This window comes from Rhinoderma darwinii, chromosome 1, assembly GCF_050947455.1.
Source record: "Rhinoderma darwinii isolate aRhiDar2 chromosome 1, aRhiDar2.hap1, whole genome shotgun sequence".
Classification (NCBI taxonomy): domain Eukaryota; kingdom Metazoa; phylum Chordata; class Amphibia; order Anura; family Rhinodermatidae; genus Rhinoderma; species Rhinoderma darwinii.
In genome coordinates, this window is record NC_134687.1 from 34,194,187 (window position 1) to 34,212,180 (window position 17,994).

The 17,994-nt window shown below is 42.4% G+C and overlaps 1 protein-coding gene across 2 annotated transcripts in view; it reads left to right on the top strand.

Moving 5' to 3' along the window:
* Positions 1-17,994, top strand: part of HTT (huntingtin) — a 182,880-nt gene that overhangs the window by 123,162 nt on the left and 41,724 nt on the right. For both annotated transcript variants that reach the window (XM_075857408.1, XM_075857398.1), the window contains 6 exons: positions 8,906-8,995; positions 9,243-9,430; positions 11,243-11,369; positions 12,605-12,705; positions 13,500-13,654; positions 14,568-14,707. In XM_075857408.1, the coding sequence (XP_075713523.1) occupies positions 8,906-8,995; positions 9,243-9,430; positions 11,243-11,369; positions 12,605-12,705; positions 13,500-13,654; positions 14,568-14,707 (801 nt within the window). The remainder of the gene's footprint in view (positions 1-8,905; positions 8,996-9,242; positions 9,431-11,242; positions 11,370-12,604; positions 12,706-13,499; positions 13,655-14,567; positions 14,708-17,994) is intronic.

The following is a 17,994-nucleotide window of genomic DNA, read 5'->3' on the forward strand; positions in this document are numbered from 1 at the left end:
CCTGAAATCCTTCCAAAATATTAAATTCCCATAGATATGGATTATCCCATAAGGGCATATAGTTGGAGCATCCTGTAACCCCCAATATCTTCTTACTTTCCCACCAAACTTTATGTAGTAATAGTAGAGTCGGTTTCCCTCTCGCCTCCCTCCGTAATTTATGCGACTCCATGGCCTCTAATAAATCCGTTCTCTGGCCCATATAGTACACCAGTTTCCCACTAGAGTTCCAATCCTCCCTATTCTTCCATCCTTTAAAGTGTTGTATTTGAGCTGCTAAATAATATATCCACGCATTTGGAATAGCTAACCCCCCCTGTTCAGCTGGTAACTGGAGCGTTTCCATTTTAATCCTGGGGATCCCCCTTTTCCACACCAAGTCTCTAAACAAATTATGTATTCTCCTGAACCAGTGTTTAGGCAACCACACTGGGGCATTGTGCACAATATAGAGAACCTGGGGCATCAGAATCATTTTGATGAGATTTGCTCGTCCCAGTGCTGACAGCGGTAACCCAAGCCATACTTTGGTCCTATCTGTTAACTTATTCATTAATGGTATCACGTTCAACTCGACAAAGTCCTGCACCCTTGCTGATACCGTAATTCCAAGATATTTAAACTTCCGTACACACGGAACTTCAATTCCTCCAACCATCAATGGCGTATCTACTGGCTGGAGTGGTAACAACACCGACTTGCTCCAATTCATTTTTAATCCTGAGAATCTGCCAAACCTCTCCAATATCGTCATTATCACTGGCAGTGAATGATCTATCTCCCCCAGGAACAACAGTATATCGTCCGCGTATAGTGCTATACGCTCCTCCAGCTCCCCACAACGAAACCCTTCTATCCCCGGATGTTGTCTTACCATATTTGCTAGGGGTTCAATCGCTAGTGCAAACAGCAACGGAGAAAGTGGGCACCCCTGTCGCGTCCCCCTCTCCAGCCTAAAAGAGTCCGACATCCTTCCATTTGCTCTGACCCTAGCTACCGGTTCCCTATATAATAGTTGTACCCATTTTATAAAGTTCCGTCCAAAGCCAATCCACTCCAATACAGCCCACAAGTAGCCCCATTCCACGCCTTGGCAGCGTCCAAAGACAACACTGCTCTACACCGCGCCTCCGGAGCATCTGTCTGCAAATTTAAGAAAAGTCTATGTAAGTTAACTGCTGTAGAACGTGATGGCATAAATCCCGACTGATCCGTCCCTACTATTTTAGTCACTACTCGCGACAACCTATTAGCTAGTATTTTGGCTAAAATTTTTACGTCCGCGGTTAACAGAGATATCGGTCTGTAAGAGTCAGGTTGCGTCCGATCTTTCCCTTCTTTGGGAATTACAACTATAGCAGCTTCATACATTGTCTGCGGTAATCGCCCTCTGGCGAAACTATCCTGGAACACCTCCAGCAACTCTGGCAGAACCGTCTCTCCATATGTTTTATACAGTTCAGTGGGTATACCATCTATCCCTGGGGCCTTTTCATTCGCCATAGAACTCACCGCTTCCTGTATTTCCTCTAAAGTAATTGACTCCTCCAACCCCCCTCTCTCCTCCTCCCCCAAGGTAACCCATGTCATTTCTGCCAGATATTCTGACAGAAGATCCTCTGGATAGTCCACCTTAGTGCGATATAGTTCCTTATAAAATGATGTCAGCACCCCTAATATATCCCCTGTTTCCCCCACCATAGTCCCGTTTGCTGTCTGTAGCTGATGTATGAACGCGCTCTCCCGCTCCGGCCGTGCGATATTTGCTAATAATCTGCCCGTCATTTCACCCTCCTCATAATATTTTTGTTGCAAAAACAATCTTTTATTAGCTGCCTGCTCCAGCTGGTGTTCCTTAAGCAATTTTTGAGCAGCCTTCCATTGGGCTAAGGTTTCCGCAGTGTTATTGGTAATGTGACTTAGCTCTGTTATTGTCACCCGGTCTGTCAAATGTTGACCCACCTGCCTTGTCTTCGTTTTTATGTGCGTGATCTCCCTTATATACACCCCTCTTATATTCGCTTTCATAGCATCCCATAGAATATCTGTAGGGACCGTACCCTTATTAAATTCGAAGTATTCTCTCAGGCTCATAGTTATGGTCTCCTCTCCCACCAAGCGTATCCAAAACGGGTTGAGACTCCAGTGCATTCTCAACCCGCCCGTCTGTAAACCTGTTCGGAGCTTCAACCACATTGGAGAGTGATCAGACAGCGATCGCGGTAAATATTCCACCCCTTCCATCCCCATTCCATTATTAAACATTAGGTCTATTCGGGACAGTAATCCATATGTAGATGATACACACGAGTATTGCGTAGTAGAAGGCCACTTTGCCCGCCATATATCCGTGAGCCCAACTAACATCATGTATTTACCAAACCTCGTCAGACAAACATCTCTCTCCCCCCCCCCCCCCATTTGGAAATTTATCCCACCCTTTATCCATTATGTTGTTAAAGTCTCCCATCAATATGGTCGGTATCATAGGCCATCCAGCCAGTTTCTCCAACACCTCTCGTATTGGGACCACAGAGTACGGGGGAGGCACATACATCACCACTATTATACATTCCCAGTTAAACAATTTACAATGCACCCCGACATATCTACCTTCCCTATCCTTAAAGGAATCCAAACAGCTAAACGGCACATCTCTATGCATTAGGAGGCTAACCCCCCTCGAGTATGTAGAATGAAAGGAATGGAAGCTGTGCCGTATCCACACCCTATGTATCTGTTGCACCGTATCAGCAGTAAGATGAGTTTCCTGCAAGCCCATCACTCCAGCGGACTGCCCTTTCAGGTAATCCAATATAGCTCGCCTTTTAGCTATCTCCCCCATACCTCTCTCATTCCAGGACAACAAATTTACCCTACCCCCCATCTGGACATTTCTTGCTTTTGACAGTGGCTATTCCCATTACCTCCAGTGGTCATCAGAGCGTACTGCGTTTCAAACTCCCTTTCCCTCCAAAACCTTTCCCCTCCCCCCACCCTAACCCCCCCAACTTTCCATAAATATACCCTCCTAAGAGGGCTCAGGCTGGCGAAGAAAACTTCACCACTATGACCATACAGCTTCCCACTCACTTCGTAGAGACACATTCTGTTTCCCTACAGTTTTAACCTTCTGAACCAAGAACCTCCCGCTACCTCCTCCGCAATAAACAATTAGTATTTTTATGACTCCAATATCCCATTCTGCCCTTAAACTGACAGCACTTTCCACCCCTCCAACCATTAATGACATATGAACTTCAGCCCAACCTTAGACCAACATATAAATGCATAAAAACAAGGCCTTATGCCCTCATGTAACTCATCTTCCTCCTTTCATAGGAGAGTCCCCTCTTTAACCATCCGCCTGTTGATCACGCCGCCGCTTCCTCTTGATCCGGCCGTAAGCGATCTTCATGACTGTCCAGCCATCTTAGTGCATCTTTCGGATTCTCAAAGAATTGCACGGATCCCAACGCCGCCACCCGAAGCTTTGCAGGATACAGCATGGAATACTGAACCCGATGGTTCCTCAGCCGCCTTTTTATGTCCAGAAATTGCATCCTCCGCTTCTGAACTTCTGCAGAGAAATCCGGATAAAATGACACCTTCACACCGTTCACCCGAATATCTTGCCTTTCCCGGGCCTGTCGAAGAATTATATCTCTATCTTTATAATGAAGCAGCTTTACCAGAACAGGTCGCGGTGGCCGCCCTGGTGGACCAGGACGCGTGGGTACTCTATGTGCTCTTTCCACTGCAAATAATGGGGTCAGCGACTCTTTTCCAAAAACCTCCAAAAGCCATTTTTCAAAAAAGGAATCCGGATTGGACCCTTCCACTTTTTCAGGTATTCCCACCATCCTCACATTATTTCGTCTTAAACGGTTCTCCAAATCATCAGCTTTGGATAAGAGATACTTAACATCCTCCGCCACCGCATTTACATCTCTTCTCATGGGCAGCATTCCATCCTCTAAGTCGCTGACTCGGCCCTCCACCGCTGTTGTGCGCTCTGACACCTTCTGTAAGTCATGGCGTATGATAGACAAATCCTCCTTAATTCCCCCCACCTGGCAGGTAAGCTTAGCCAGCGTAGTATTACTCAGGCTTACCGCCGAAAACACATCTGCCAGCGTTGGGCCAGGCTTGTCCAATCTCTGCATGCCGCCATCTAATCCTCCTCCTGAACCGCTTGAAGCGTCTCCTCCATTTTCCTCCTCCTCCTCTGACTCCATCTGTGCTCGCAGCGGCTCATATCTCGAGCCTGTGCGGCCAGCCTGCTCCTTCCCTCCATCCGACGTCCCTCCATCTGCCTCAGGTTTCATAGGGGCCTTCCTGGCAAAGCGTTCCAGCCTGGATGCTGCCGCCCCTCTCACATCCCTGCTCTCTGCATGCGAGCACATGTCGGCGCCATCTTGCAGCCCCAGCTCACCGTCCTCTGCTGCCTTAGATTTCCTGGACTGGGTCATAACAGCCTCTGTCGGATCCAGAATTATGCCTGCAGGATCACCGCCGTCTCCTCTTTCACCACAGGTATGTCCGCGTTAGTATAGTGGAGTCTCAGGATGATTTCCAGGATATCGGCTGCGGGAGCTCCGGTTCCTGCGTCCTCTTACATACGCCGCTAAGCCACGCCCTCCCACAATTAAAAATATTTAACGTAATTGGTATCGCCACGTCTGTTACAGTCCAAACTATTACAATATAACGTTAACCCCTTAGTGACCAGCCTATTTTAGGTCCTACTGACCAAGCTATTTTTTTCGTTTTTTTTAATAGTCGCATTCAAAGAGCTATGACTTTTTTATTCTTCGATCGAAATAGCTGTATTAGGACTTGTTTTTTGCGGGATTAGTTGTGCCTTTTAATGGCACCATATCGGGGTACGAATAATTTTTCTATTGACTTTTTTATTAACTTTTTTTTGGGGGGGGTAAATAGAAAAAAAAAACTGAAATTCCGCCATTGTTCTATGCATTTTTAATTGACGCAGTTCACTGCGTTGCGTAAATACCAGGTTACCTTTATTCTATGGGTTGGTACGATTACGATGATATCACATATGTAGAGGTTTTTTGTGTTTTTTGTCGCTTTTGCACAATAAAACTTTTTAACAAGAATTATTTATTTTTGCATCGTCTCTATCCAAGAGCCGTAATTTTTTTTATTTTTCCAGCAGTGTAGTTATATGTGGGCTTGTTTTTTGCAGGACGAGATGTAGTTTTGATTGGTACTGTTTTGGGGTACGTGGGACTTATTGATTAACTTTTATTATGGCTTTTGTGGGGCAATGGAAAAAAATTGCAATTTTGCCAGTTTTTTGCGTTTTTTTTTTTATTTTTACAATGCTCCCCTTGCGATTTTAAATGACACTTTAGCTTTATTGTTTGGGTCATTATGGTCGCGGTGATACCATATGTGTAGTTTTATTTATTTTTTACACTTATACTAAATAAAACCACTTTTTATAGAAAAAATGTTTTTCTTTTTACTGTAATTTTTATTTCACATTACTTACTTATTTTTTTAGTCCCACTAGGGGACTTTACGTTGCGATCTATAGATCGCTTCTATAATGCTTTAGAATACTTAGTATACCAGAGCATTATTGGCTGTCATATTCCCAGGCCCCCTTTTTATCAGGCCCCCGGCTGCCATGACACCCCATCAGAGACACGCGATTGCATTTGTGGGCCACCGATGGGTGACAGAGGGAGCTCCCTCACTCCCTCTGCAAATGATTTAAATGCCGCGGTCGGTATTGACCGTGGCATTTAAGGGGTTAAACGGCCCGTGATTGAAGTAAACTTCGATCGTTGCCAGTGGAGCAGGAGCCCAGCTGTCATCAGAGCCTAAGGCCCCTTAGTGACCGCCGTGAAAAGGCGTATTGGGGCTCATCAGTCATGGTGATGCCATGAAGAAAAAAACAAAACCGGTTTGCTGTATTGTGGTCACCTTGCATTCCAAAATAAATGGAATAAAAATTGATCAAAGCGATATTCATAAAACTACAACTCTTCCCGCAAAAATCCAGCCCTAGCACAGCTCAAACGACGTAAGATATAAAAGTTATGGCTCCGAATATGACAACACAACACATCTATTTTTTTTTTTTTTTTTTTTTTTTTTTTTTCTACAAATTGTTTTTGTTTTTTTGTTAAAGTTGTAAAACATTAAAAAAATATATACATTTGGTATCACCGTAATCTTATTGACACTCAGATTAAAGCTAACATTATTTTTACCACAGGGTGAACAATGTAAAAACAAAAAAAACATGGAGGAATTGCTGTTTGTTTTTCCCATCAAAGACTACAACTTGTCCAGCAAAAAAATCTCCTCGTATGGCTATGTTGGGGAAAAAATAAAAAGGTTATGGCTTTTGGAAGGCAGTGCGGAAAAAGGGGAAAATGGCTACGGCGGCAAGAGGTTAATAATGAATAGAAGAATATATGCATGGATTTATTGTATCACATCTGGCTTATTGGATCACATCCGGCTTATTGGATCACATCCGGCTTATTGGATCACATCTGGCTTATTGGATCACATCTGGCTTGTATTTTACTCTGTGTAAATTAAGAATTTAAAGGGAAAAAAAATACCTCTGGTGCGGCTTCTCTTTCTAGACTACGGATTGGGCAACGATTGACGATAACCCTCTTTTTGGTCTGCTCATCAGCTGTGTACAAAAAACGTCCAGACCCATATCATCATAACCGCTGTGACTGCGACTTGTCAGGCATTATAATGAGAGCGCTTATAAAATGTATTGGTGTGATACACGTGGCGCTTATGCTTCTCGTCGTCTGAACGTCCGCTTGTCATGTTTAATTCAGCAACCCGAAAATGATCACATTCTGTGTCTTACTGGAAACAAAAAAATAAGACAAATACGGCGCTCCCCTAGGGTGATCACATTTGGACCGTGGGTGCAGTGGTGGATAGGTGATACAAAAAAGCTCACCTGGTGGAGTTGTGCTGGATGGTTGGCACAACTCAACTTTTTTGCATCTCAGGTCCCAAATGACCTCAGTCCACCGTGGTATGCTGACTCTGGGCATCGGTACCCTGGATATAGGGATCCTCCCAGCGTCCAATGAACATAGAAAGTAATAGAAAATAAAGCTCCTATATGGGGCGCTCACGTTTGGCGGTATTATTGAACACACAGAACATTGGAATACTTAGTTTAAAACTATAAGTAAAATATGAAAATACAAGACGATCAGCTAGCGCCCATACATGAAAAGGCTGGAGCTCATCAATAAAACTAATTGTAACTTTTTTTTTTTTTATCTTTTTATATAAGAATTCAATTTTGCCATATTTAATATAGATATATAGATAGAAATACTTTTTATGTAAGTTTAATATGATAATTTTTAGTTTTATCAATTGCAAACAAAGGAACGGGAGTTTACCACTCCCTTCCTGAACTATTACATCCGGAAGTAATTCCCTTCGGATGATATAAAAAGGAAAGTAATTGTCTGTTTATTTGATAAGCCTGGTGAAGACCTAGGTCGAAACGCGTTGCATAATGTACATTTGTTTGTTTTTTAAAGTCATTTACAATAAATGAAACAAGGGAAAGAAATAACTGTATTTCCGTCATTGAATACGTGCGCATATACCACCAAACGGGAGCGCCCCATATAGGAGCTTTATTTTCTATTACTTTCTACATTCTGTGTCTCTGAAGTCTGAGCTTATACCTTTTATCCTTCTCTCATAAACTAACTGAATGGCTGTCTGTGTATTACATGGATGGGCTGGGTCCGCCAGAGCAAGAGACGCTCTCTCTTTTCGCTCTTCTAATAGGGGTGTCCTAAGCGAGAGATTCCCCTCTGACAGCCATATATATACCCTATTATGGTGTATGATCAGGCATAGTCTTAGTGAGAGAAACTAGTTTAAATTTTTACTTTTTTGTTTACTCGCACCCAGAGCTGTATTCAGAATTCTGTTGTCATTTGGAATTCTGCTGTTTGTCTGCTGTAAACTTATTTCCCACAATGCACCACAGAAAAGTACAGACCTTGAGTCGTCAAGGGGCAGCAGTGAGACTATGCAGCCTGAGAGCTAACAGGAAATCGGCTAAACTTTAAGTGGAACTGAAAAATGTAGCTCAAGGCCTGTTGTAACTCAGGATCGGTACCAGATTGTGTACTTACTGTTTCTTAACCTCAGAGCATTCACTATATAACTATCAAATGGTTTAAGAAAGACAGACTGATTGATACACATCGTCATCTCTGGAACTACTTGTATAGGACTGATACAAAGAGGCCACAAACTGTTGGGTGTCTAAAGTCTTCAAAGTCAATAAGCAGCATTACTATGTGAAGACCCTAGGCAGCCGCATTACTGTGAACCCATACTTTGAGCATTTGATTCACTCATGTCCCCTTATCGGTTAGTAGAGGAAATTGTGTGATGTCACATTTATATAGTAACTGCAGCAGCATGGAGGAGATTATATAGCAGTAATGAGCAGAGTAGCTGAGAATCCAGCACTGGGGTGATATTGAGGGTATGTTCATGCGACAAATGAAAAATAAAATAGAGCGGTTTTAAAAAATAAAAAAAGCCCTCTGATTTTCAGCCGTTTTTTTATACATCGAGCGTTTTTTGTTGCGTTTTTTTTTTTTACGGCCGTCTTTGGAGCAGTTTTTCAATTGAGACAATGAAAAACTGCTCAAGAAGTGACATGCAAAATTTTAACAGTAAGTAAATAATAAAGTTGATCCATTTCAGGTATACTATTAGATTAGCAGAAGTTGATTTACAAGTTAGTCTCTATTTAAGAGCATAATATAGACTGTAAAAAAGGGTCTGCTTACCTCCATGTCCACGACACAAGTCGAAACATCATGGCGTAATACCTTTTGTGTTTTAGTTGCAGTCAAACCTGGGGAGCAACTTCTGAGCCCTGAAAGGCAAAAAAACAGTTCATCAGATGAAAGCGCAGCAGATGATGTGGAATCAGGTACGCGACGTATGTAATAGGAGACCTATATGGACAGCTGGATGCAGACTGTCACCTAATTATTATGCACACCTAATCTATAAATCAGATGTATGTATATATATATATATATTCTGATATATAACCAGTCCATTTTATGTAAAGGGTTAATGTACATTCATTCTGCTTTAACATTGACTATTGCGACTGTGTGTATGTGAGCAGCCATTGTAATCTTGCAGAATAATGAACGTTTCTTCTTGATTAGGTGCAGCATTTGTCCGGACTGCCTGTGTATTGATGTCTGAAATGGTGGACTCCTTGCAGACCGTTTTGATGTTTGGGCACGAGAGAAATGACAACATAGCGGCGTTCCTCACTCCGATTTTCAGAAATATAATCATCAGCTTGGCTAGGCTACCTATAGTCAACAGCTATACAAGAGTACCCCCGCTGGTGAGTAAACTCTGACTTCACATTTTAGTTAAAAGGGAACCTGTCACCAGCATTTCACCTATTGAACTCTACTCACCCCTCACTGGCCGCTGCTGTCAAAAGTTCATTGCCGTTATCCCCTCTCCTAAACTCCTCCGACCGTATATAACGGTCTGCAAACATTTTTCGCCTTTTATCGTAATCGGTCAGTCTCGTTCGGTCCGCTTATGCCCGCCATGCATTCGCCCGTCATGCATGGTCCAACACCCTTTCCTGTTTTGTCCAGGGCTCAAATCTAGTTACTGTGCATGCGCCGCTATGATGTCCCATTGCGCGCACGCACCCGAACAGGACATCGATGCGCAAGCACAGGATTTCGTGTGTGCAGGGGGGAGACTAGGAGCTGTCAATCAAAAGTAAGGAGACAGGGTTAACTCAGAAAGGCTTGATGAATGAAGATATGACTCCTGCTCATTCGCATACGCATACGCATTCCCGATTTAGTAAAGAAAGGTAGCCGCGTCCTTCTGATGAAGAGAACTAGTGCCGTCATGTTACAGCAGATCAGTTGTTTTTCCTTCACTAATCCTTGAAATCGGGACGGGTCATAGAAAATACATGTGAGCGCCATCTGGTGGCTGCTCTCATGTAGCCTCCTTGTTCGAGAAAAGAGGAGTGTTGCAGAAAGCTGTAGCAGGGACCTGTAGTTACTAATGGGGGACGCTGATTGGCAATAAAAGGGGGCACTGTGTGGCTGACACTGTTATGGGGAACAGAAAATTATTTCTGTGTTAAGCAACTTAAACGAGTCATTAAGGCGAAACCAGTATCTGTTTTAAGATCTGTGACAAAGTATTTTACATCATACTTGATCAGCACTTTGACAGGCTATTTAGTGAGTAGAAGTGTATGTTCTAGTTTTAGTGATATTAGGACTTGTTCTGATGACTGTTCCCCTTTCTCCAAATATCTTATCGGTTTATCATTTCTAAGCCAAGTAATACACTGGTATTTTTATTTTTTTTCTGGATACTAGAGTTTACTGAAAAATATAGTTATTTGCTGGTAATCTTCGTCTGCTTTTATTCACGCCTATTCGTTCTTACTAGGAGGTACAGATATCGACCTAGAAAGAAAGATTGGGCCTTTAAAGAGTCACTGTCCTTTCAACAAACTTCCCATAGATCAATAGTACAAGTGAAGATCAGAAACTTTGTAATGTATCTTATTACAGAAATATGTTGTGTTTTTTTATCCATTTATTAGACTCCCCTCCCCTCCTAAACTGATCCATTTACGCTCGCTCCGTTCACTTGTAAAATCCATCTTAAATAAGGGAGAAATTAGACGGGTTTTCAGCTTCACTGAGAGATCATGTTTCAGCTGCTGCCCATTGAAGTATTTGGACAGGAGGAGGAGATAGCAGCTGCAGAGCGATAAAGAGGCACAGAGACTCTGCTGATTGTAGTACATGTTCTACTGTCTCACCCCAGTGCTGGATTATCAGCTACACTACTCATTACATCTACATTATGTCCTCCTTGCTGCTTCTGAGTTTGTGTGTGAGAAAGAGATAGTGGAGCAGGATCTCCTCTTCTCTTTGTGCTGCGTATGGGAGATATCATGGCAATTAGTCTCTGTCAACACTGGAGCTGTGTTTAGGGACAACTGACAGAGCCTGCAGAGCGGATAACTGTTGCTAAATGCAGGATACAAGTCTTATAATGGTCAGAAATAGTGTTATTCCTCATGTACACACACACATGATGGCTAATTCTGAAACCTCACCTGAAATGAAAGATACTTTTAAAATGGGATTTTTATTTTGTCTAGGTGTGGAAGCTCGGGTGGTCCCCTAAAACTGGAGGAGAGTTTGGAACATCACTCCCCGAGATCCCTGTTGAGTTCTTACAAGAAAAAGAAGTATTCAAAGAATTTCTGTACCGCATAAACACACTGGGTAAGAAACTTCATCAACAGATTGAGTTTGGTCTTTCCCTTTACTGTTGATTTCTAGGGATTTCTGTCACTTAAAGAAGTTTTCCTTCCCCCATAATAAACGGCATATTACATTGATACTATTGGTGAGGAGCAGACTGCTGTAGCCGCCACCAATCCAAGAATGAGGGGGTTGGATGATTGATGTTGAATTATTGATCGGTCATCCATCTGCCGGATTGTTTCCCCTCTTACGTCTATGTAGTATACCTTATACTGGTCCACGTGTTTGTGCGTGAAGGCAATAATCTAATAAAACAAACCTTGCCATCTTCTGTATCTTTACTGTTTAATTTTATAGTTCTTTTAATTTAAGAGTGGTTTTATACCATAAAAATGTCAACATTTTTTGAGCATAGGATACTTTTGAAAGCTCTGCAAAAAAGAATCCGTATATAATATATATTCTGCACAGAAGCAAAATCATCCTGTATGAGCCCCTTGGCAAGCCCCACAATCTGTATAGAAGCGTCCAGATTCTGTCCCCGGGGCACTAGTTCATTAGGTCTAGGTCCCCTTTAATTCAGTTGCAAAACACCCACCCAATTATTTCATGTCCTCGTTGCCGCATGTCACATATTTCCTGTTCTAAGGGATGTCACACGAGCTTTTGCCATATTAACGCCTCATCGGCTACACAACGGCTTTGATCCATCAGCCATTGCACTGACCACTCTCAATGACTATCCCCTGTCACTCATCCTTGGGTACAGCGTGTGTCGTCTTTTCTATGCGTAAGCCTCACATTGTGACAGCAGACGGCCTTCTCTCTCACACTGCCGGATCATTGTTCGGAATTGATGGCTGGAGAAGCACCATATGTCACACACACCACTGCTCTCGGACTTAAAGTAATATTTCATTCTGTCTTGAAAACTGCTATGATCCATATTGCAGTACAGAGGGTGAAAAATAGAAAAACCATTCTTCTGTATGTGACCCAGTAGGCAACAATTTTTGCCGGCTTCCCTCTAGTGCTTATGGGTGAAAAACAGAATTTAGGGGGAAAGGGGAGGAGCTTAGACTAAGGCCGGCAGAGCTTGCCCCTTCAGCTAGTTTCCAGCTGAAGTTGGGGACCTGGAGGGGATGTATGTTTATTTTTTTCTCATTTATAGCTTGTGTCCTTCTATAAACCAGTGTTCGAGCAATATCTACATTTTACCCACACTACGCTGACTTCTCCCATTGTTCCTCTAGGATGGACTAGCCGGACCCAGTTTGAGGAGACATGGGCCACTCTGCTTGGCGTTCTGGTGACTCAGCCTATTGTAATGGACCAAGAAGAAAGTCAGCAAGAGGTAGGACCATGGTGCACCAGGGCCACGCGGCAGTTTTTCAACTTAAATCATTTGCAGCCTCATCGAATATTATGGATCTAGTGTGCATTAACTATATGTCCTGCAGTCTAATAGTGATCCATCAAAGGAAGTGTCTCCATGTCCCTGTCAGCCAGAGGGGGAGTCAGAACCTAACTATCTGCTAAGGAGTGGAAGATAATCCTAAGCATAAATCTCAGAATACTTGGAATAGATTTTCTGCAATGTAACTGTAGGGTAATAGGTTTAAAGGGGTTGTCTCATAAAGAAGCTGGTCTGCCAATCAGCTGCTCGGCACGTGTCCAGCTATTATAACCCCTGGCGATCAGCAGCTATCGCCCAGGCGAGCAGCGTCCAGCTACACATGAATGGTCGTCCTGGTAATGCAATAATGTGCCAAGTCTGCCGGAGTAGGGGCCGCTCTTACAGGCGGCTCTCTGTTTTGGCAAATAGAGTTGGATCCCAAGTTAGGGACCCCCTCTGTGATGTCCACATACCCTAATAGAAAATTTATGGACTGGGGTTGTCCTTGATAGCACAACCTCTTAACACCAAAGTGTATGCTAATGCCATTATTCCTAATAAAAACTGTTTTATATGTAAGTGGCGGTCAAGATAAAAATCGAGTCCAGAAAGTCTGATGATCCCAGATTTTTTCCAGCACTGACACCTGTCACATTGATGTAAAAAAAAAAAAAAGAATTTGATTTTATTAAAAGCAGTTGCTTCCCTTCTAAAATACAAAACGTACGCAATTTCTTTGATGTTGGTTCTAGGAAGACACGGAGAGAACGCAAATAAATGTCCTGGCGGTACAAGCCATCACATCCTTGGTGCTGAGCGCTATGACCATTCCATCTGCCGGAAATCCAGCCATCAGCGCCCTGGAGCAGCAGCCACGAAACAAGGCTTTAAAAGCGCTTGATACCAGGTACGTTTTATACTATATTGTATCATTTTGTGTTTTTAATTTGCTAATGTGCTCAAGATTTCAGTCAATGAATGGAAACCTTTAGGGGCTGAAAACCCTTCATGGGGCTTTTCCTTTTCACACGGCTCCGGGGTTGTTACAATGTGTCTGTAGGGAAGACTATCCGCCTGGAGCGCAGGAGAGGAGAACTCCTTCTGCTGCTGTGTTCTCTTATTTTTACTAAATAAACTCTTTTTTTAAGATGAAAAAAGAAAGGTATTTGTGTGTGTGTATATATATATATATTTTTTTTTTTTATTTTTTTATTATTACGTTGTTTTAACTTTTTTTTTTTTAGTAGTCTCACTATGACTAATAGCTGCGTTCTTTTGATCGCTGATATAACTCTTCGGAATACATAGCGTTAAACTCACAGACCATCTATAAGGCAAACTAAAGAGTCTTGTACCTTGCCCCCAGCTGCAATTGTGAGTCCCCTGCACCCAGCGATCCTGTTTCGGGGGAGCCTATGGGCTGACAGAGGGATCACCGTTCCTCTTTCACGTTCCTAAATGTCGAGAAATCTCAGGGGTTAAACGTGATCTCCAATCTCGGCCATTAGAGATCACGTCACCTGCAAGTGATGGCGCGGGCACAGCTCCTGTGCCCTCACCATCACTGCAACGTAATAGTACAGCGGTTCACAGGAATGGACCACAACCCGTGATGTACTGTTACGTTGCAGGATGTAAAGGGGTTAATGAGGGTTTTGCAGCAGATGTATATTTACAAGTAATATGCAAATAAAAATATACAGACCATGATCTCTAGGTCCGCATTGATCCCTAATAGTCCTTTTTTGTGAAACTCCTGGCTACTCCATAAATGCAGAAGGAATATGCCAGTAATTGGGTGATCTTTCCTCTGTTTCTAGGTTCGGCAGGAAGCTGAGTGTTGTTAGAGGAATTGTGGAGCAAGAAATCCAAGCAATGGTATCCAGAAGAGACAATATCGCCACCCACCACGCATATCAAGCGTGGGACCCTGTACCTTGTTTATCTGCCGCAACTACAGGTATTTCTTACTACAGGTTTATACAGTTACTGTGCAGGTTTACTTCACTAGGAAGGGAGTGGAATAAACCTGCTGCGATTGGTTTTGATCTTCCAAAAACAGGTTTGGACATGTTGAAATCCAACAAGCCTAAAGCCTCTTTCCTCTGATATCTGCTGTCAGGAACAGTCTGGAGACACACACGCACGCACACACGCACACACGCGCGCGCACACACACACACACACGAGACCTTTTGCCGAAATCTGCAGGCTTATATGTCAAGTGTACGGCCAAGTGTTAAAGATGTGTAATGAGTTTTATTTGCAAAATCTTTGCTCTAGGTTGAGTGTAGTTACACATTAATGCGACTGTCCAGTCTTGAGCATACATATATGTTACAGACCTACTGTACAGGTGTTGCTTGCATGCTTTTTATTTTCCTCGCTGCTTGGTTGCTCCATTAGGGCAGAGCAGTGATCTGTGACTACAGCTTAGCCACAGAGTGTCTGTGCTCTGAGACACGCCCCCTGTCTTGTTATTGGTTCAGGCTTCTGCTCTGTCCCTCCCCCTTGCAGCTCTGCCTTTTCTGATTGGCTGATGTGTGTAAATACAAGCACATCACAACTAGCCACGTTGTCGGATTATATCTTTGCACATTGGATGTTGTGAATGGTATGTCTGATGTAATGGGAACCTTTTAGGCTGATTTTGCACAAACAGATGTTAGAAAATTTCAGACCTGATTAAAATATATTTGCTCCATAATCACCATGGTTATATGTGTAAATGCCAAAGCACCCCCTTGCCGACAGGTGTCCCGTGCCACCTGGAGCGGTTGCCAGGCTGTCTAAAGACAGCCGGGGTCCTGATCTAATGACCAGGATCAGAGTTCCCTCCGATCCAGGCAGTTTAACCCCTCAGATGCCACTGTCAATTACTACTGCAGCATCTGAGTTGTTTTAGGGAAATGGGGCTCCGTCTGTCAAACAATCAGGACCCCCATAACACAATCGCAGGGTTTCACTGGTTTCCATGGCAGCCGGGGGCCTAACAAAGGCCTCAGGTCTGCCAACAGTATTGTTTTCAGGCCCTTCCAGTACAGAAGTATTGCAGTGTTGTAAAAGCGATCAAACAATCGCATGGTGAAGTCCCATAGTGGGACTAGCAAAATGGTAAATAGATTAATAAAGTTTATAACAAAGAAATGAAAAATCCCAAGCAAAAAGAATGAAAAACCCATTATTTTCCCCTTACAAAATGCTTTATTATAACAAAAATAAAAAAAGCTGCACATTCTTGGTATCAGCGCGTCCATAACGACCCGAACTATAAAACTATTACGTTATTCAACCCATGCGGGGACCACTGTAATAAATATAATAAAAAACCATGCCAGAATAGATTTTTTTCTGTTCATCGTGCCTTCCAAATAATGTAAAAAAGCGATAGATTCGTCGTATGGCACCAATTCAAAACTACAAGCCGTCCCTAAAAAAAATAATCCCTCAGGCAACTACAGTACATCGTCCGAAAAATAAAGTTATGGCTACACAAAAGCAAATACTTTTTTACTTTTTCTTTTTTTTAACCCCTTAATGACCAGGCCATTTTGTGCGTTAATGACCAAGGATTACTTTTTTGTTTTTTCATTCTAAGAGTCGTCACTTTTTTTCTATTCCGTCGACATAGCCGTTTTAAGAGCTTGTTTTTTGCGGGACAAGTTGTATTTTTCAATTGCATCATTTTTGGGTGCATATAATATATTTATTAACTTTTATTTTAGGAAAGAATTGAAAATTAACGGCCATTCCAGCATTGCAGCATTTTCACGTTATAAATTTACCCCGTTAACTATGCGGCATAAATATCATGTTACCTTTAGTCTGTGGGTCGGCACGATTTATGGGGATACCAAATACGTAGAGGTTTTATGATTTCCTACGTTTGCAAAATAAAACCCTTTTTTTAAAAAAAAAAAAAGAAAAAAATAATTAACGTTTTTTGGCATCGCCGCATTTCAAGAGCTGTAACTTTTTTTTTTTTTCCCTCGATGTAGCCATATGTGGCTTGTTTTTTGCGGGACAAGGTGTAGTTTTCATTTGTAGTATTTTGGGGTACATGGGACTTATTGATTAACTTTTATTTTACATTTTTATGGTGGGAATGGGAGGAAAAAAAGGAATTTTGCCATTGTTTTTTTTTTTGGATGCCGTTCACCCGGCGGTCTAGTTAATGCATTAACTTTATTGTTTGAGTCGTTACGATTGCGGTGATACCGTCCGTATATGTGTAGGTGATACTTTTTTTTTTTACTTTTTTTTTTTTACACTTTTACTAAATAAAACTACTTTTTGGGGAAAAAAGTGTGTATTTTATTTTTACTGTCATTTTTTATTTTTTTTCTTCACAAACTTTATTTAACTGTCTTTTTTTTTTTTTGTAGTTCTACCAGGGGACTTCACTATGCGATCTGCTGATCGCTTATATAATGCTTTGTTATGCTTGGCATACCAAAGCATTATTGCCTGTCAGTGTAAAACTGACGGGTAATCTATTAGGCCATGCTGAAGGCAGACCTGGGGGCCTTGGTTAGACCCATGGGAACTCAACGGCGCCCCGTGATTTCTTTGCGGGGGCGCCGATGGGGTGATAGAGGGCGTTCCCTCCCTCTATCAAAACACATTAGAGGCCGCTGTCGCTTTTGACAGCGGCATCTAATGTGTTAAAGTGCCGGAATCGGAACGCGCTTCGATTGCGGCAGGAGCCAGGCTGTGTATAACAGCCGTGCTCCTGCCGCTGATTGCGTGGGTACACTGGCAGTACCCACCAGATCTGGATATGTCCGTCACTATGCGGGAACTAACACCTGCTTGCGACGGATATATCCATCGCTCGTCGTTAAGGGGTTAAAAAGTGATTTTATTGTGCAAAAGTTGTAAAGCATAAAAAAAAACATAAAGAATAAAGTTCTCATGTCATTTATCCCACACTGGAAACAACGTAGTTTTAAGATGCAAAAGAAGAATGGCGTAATTGCTCTTTTTTTTTTTTCCTCCAAGAAAAAGTTAATGAACCCCCAAAATTACATCCCGCAAAACACAAGCACTCACACGGCTATGTGAATAAAAGTAAAAAAAGTTATGGCGATGAAAAAAATCACTTGGTCATTAACCCCTTCAGGACTGAGCCTGTTTTGGCCTTCAGGACGAAGCCGATTTTTCAAATCTGACATGTGTCCCTTTATGTGGTAATAACTCCGGAATGCTTTTGCCTATCAAAGTGATTCTGAGATTGTTTTCTCGTGA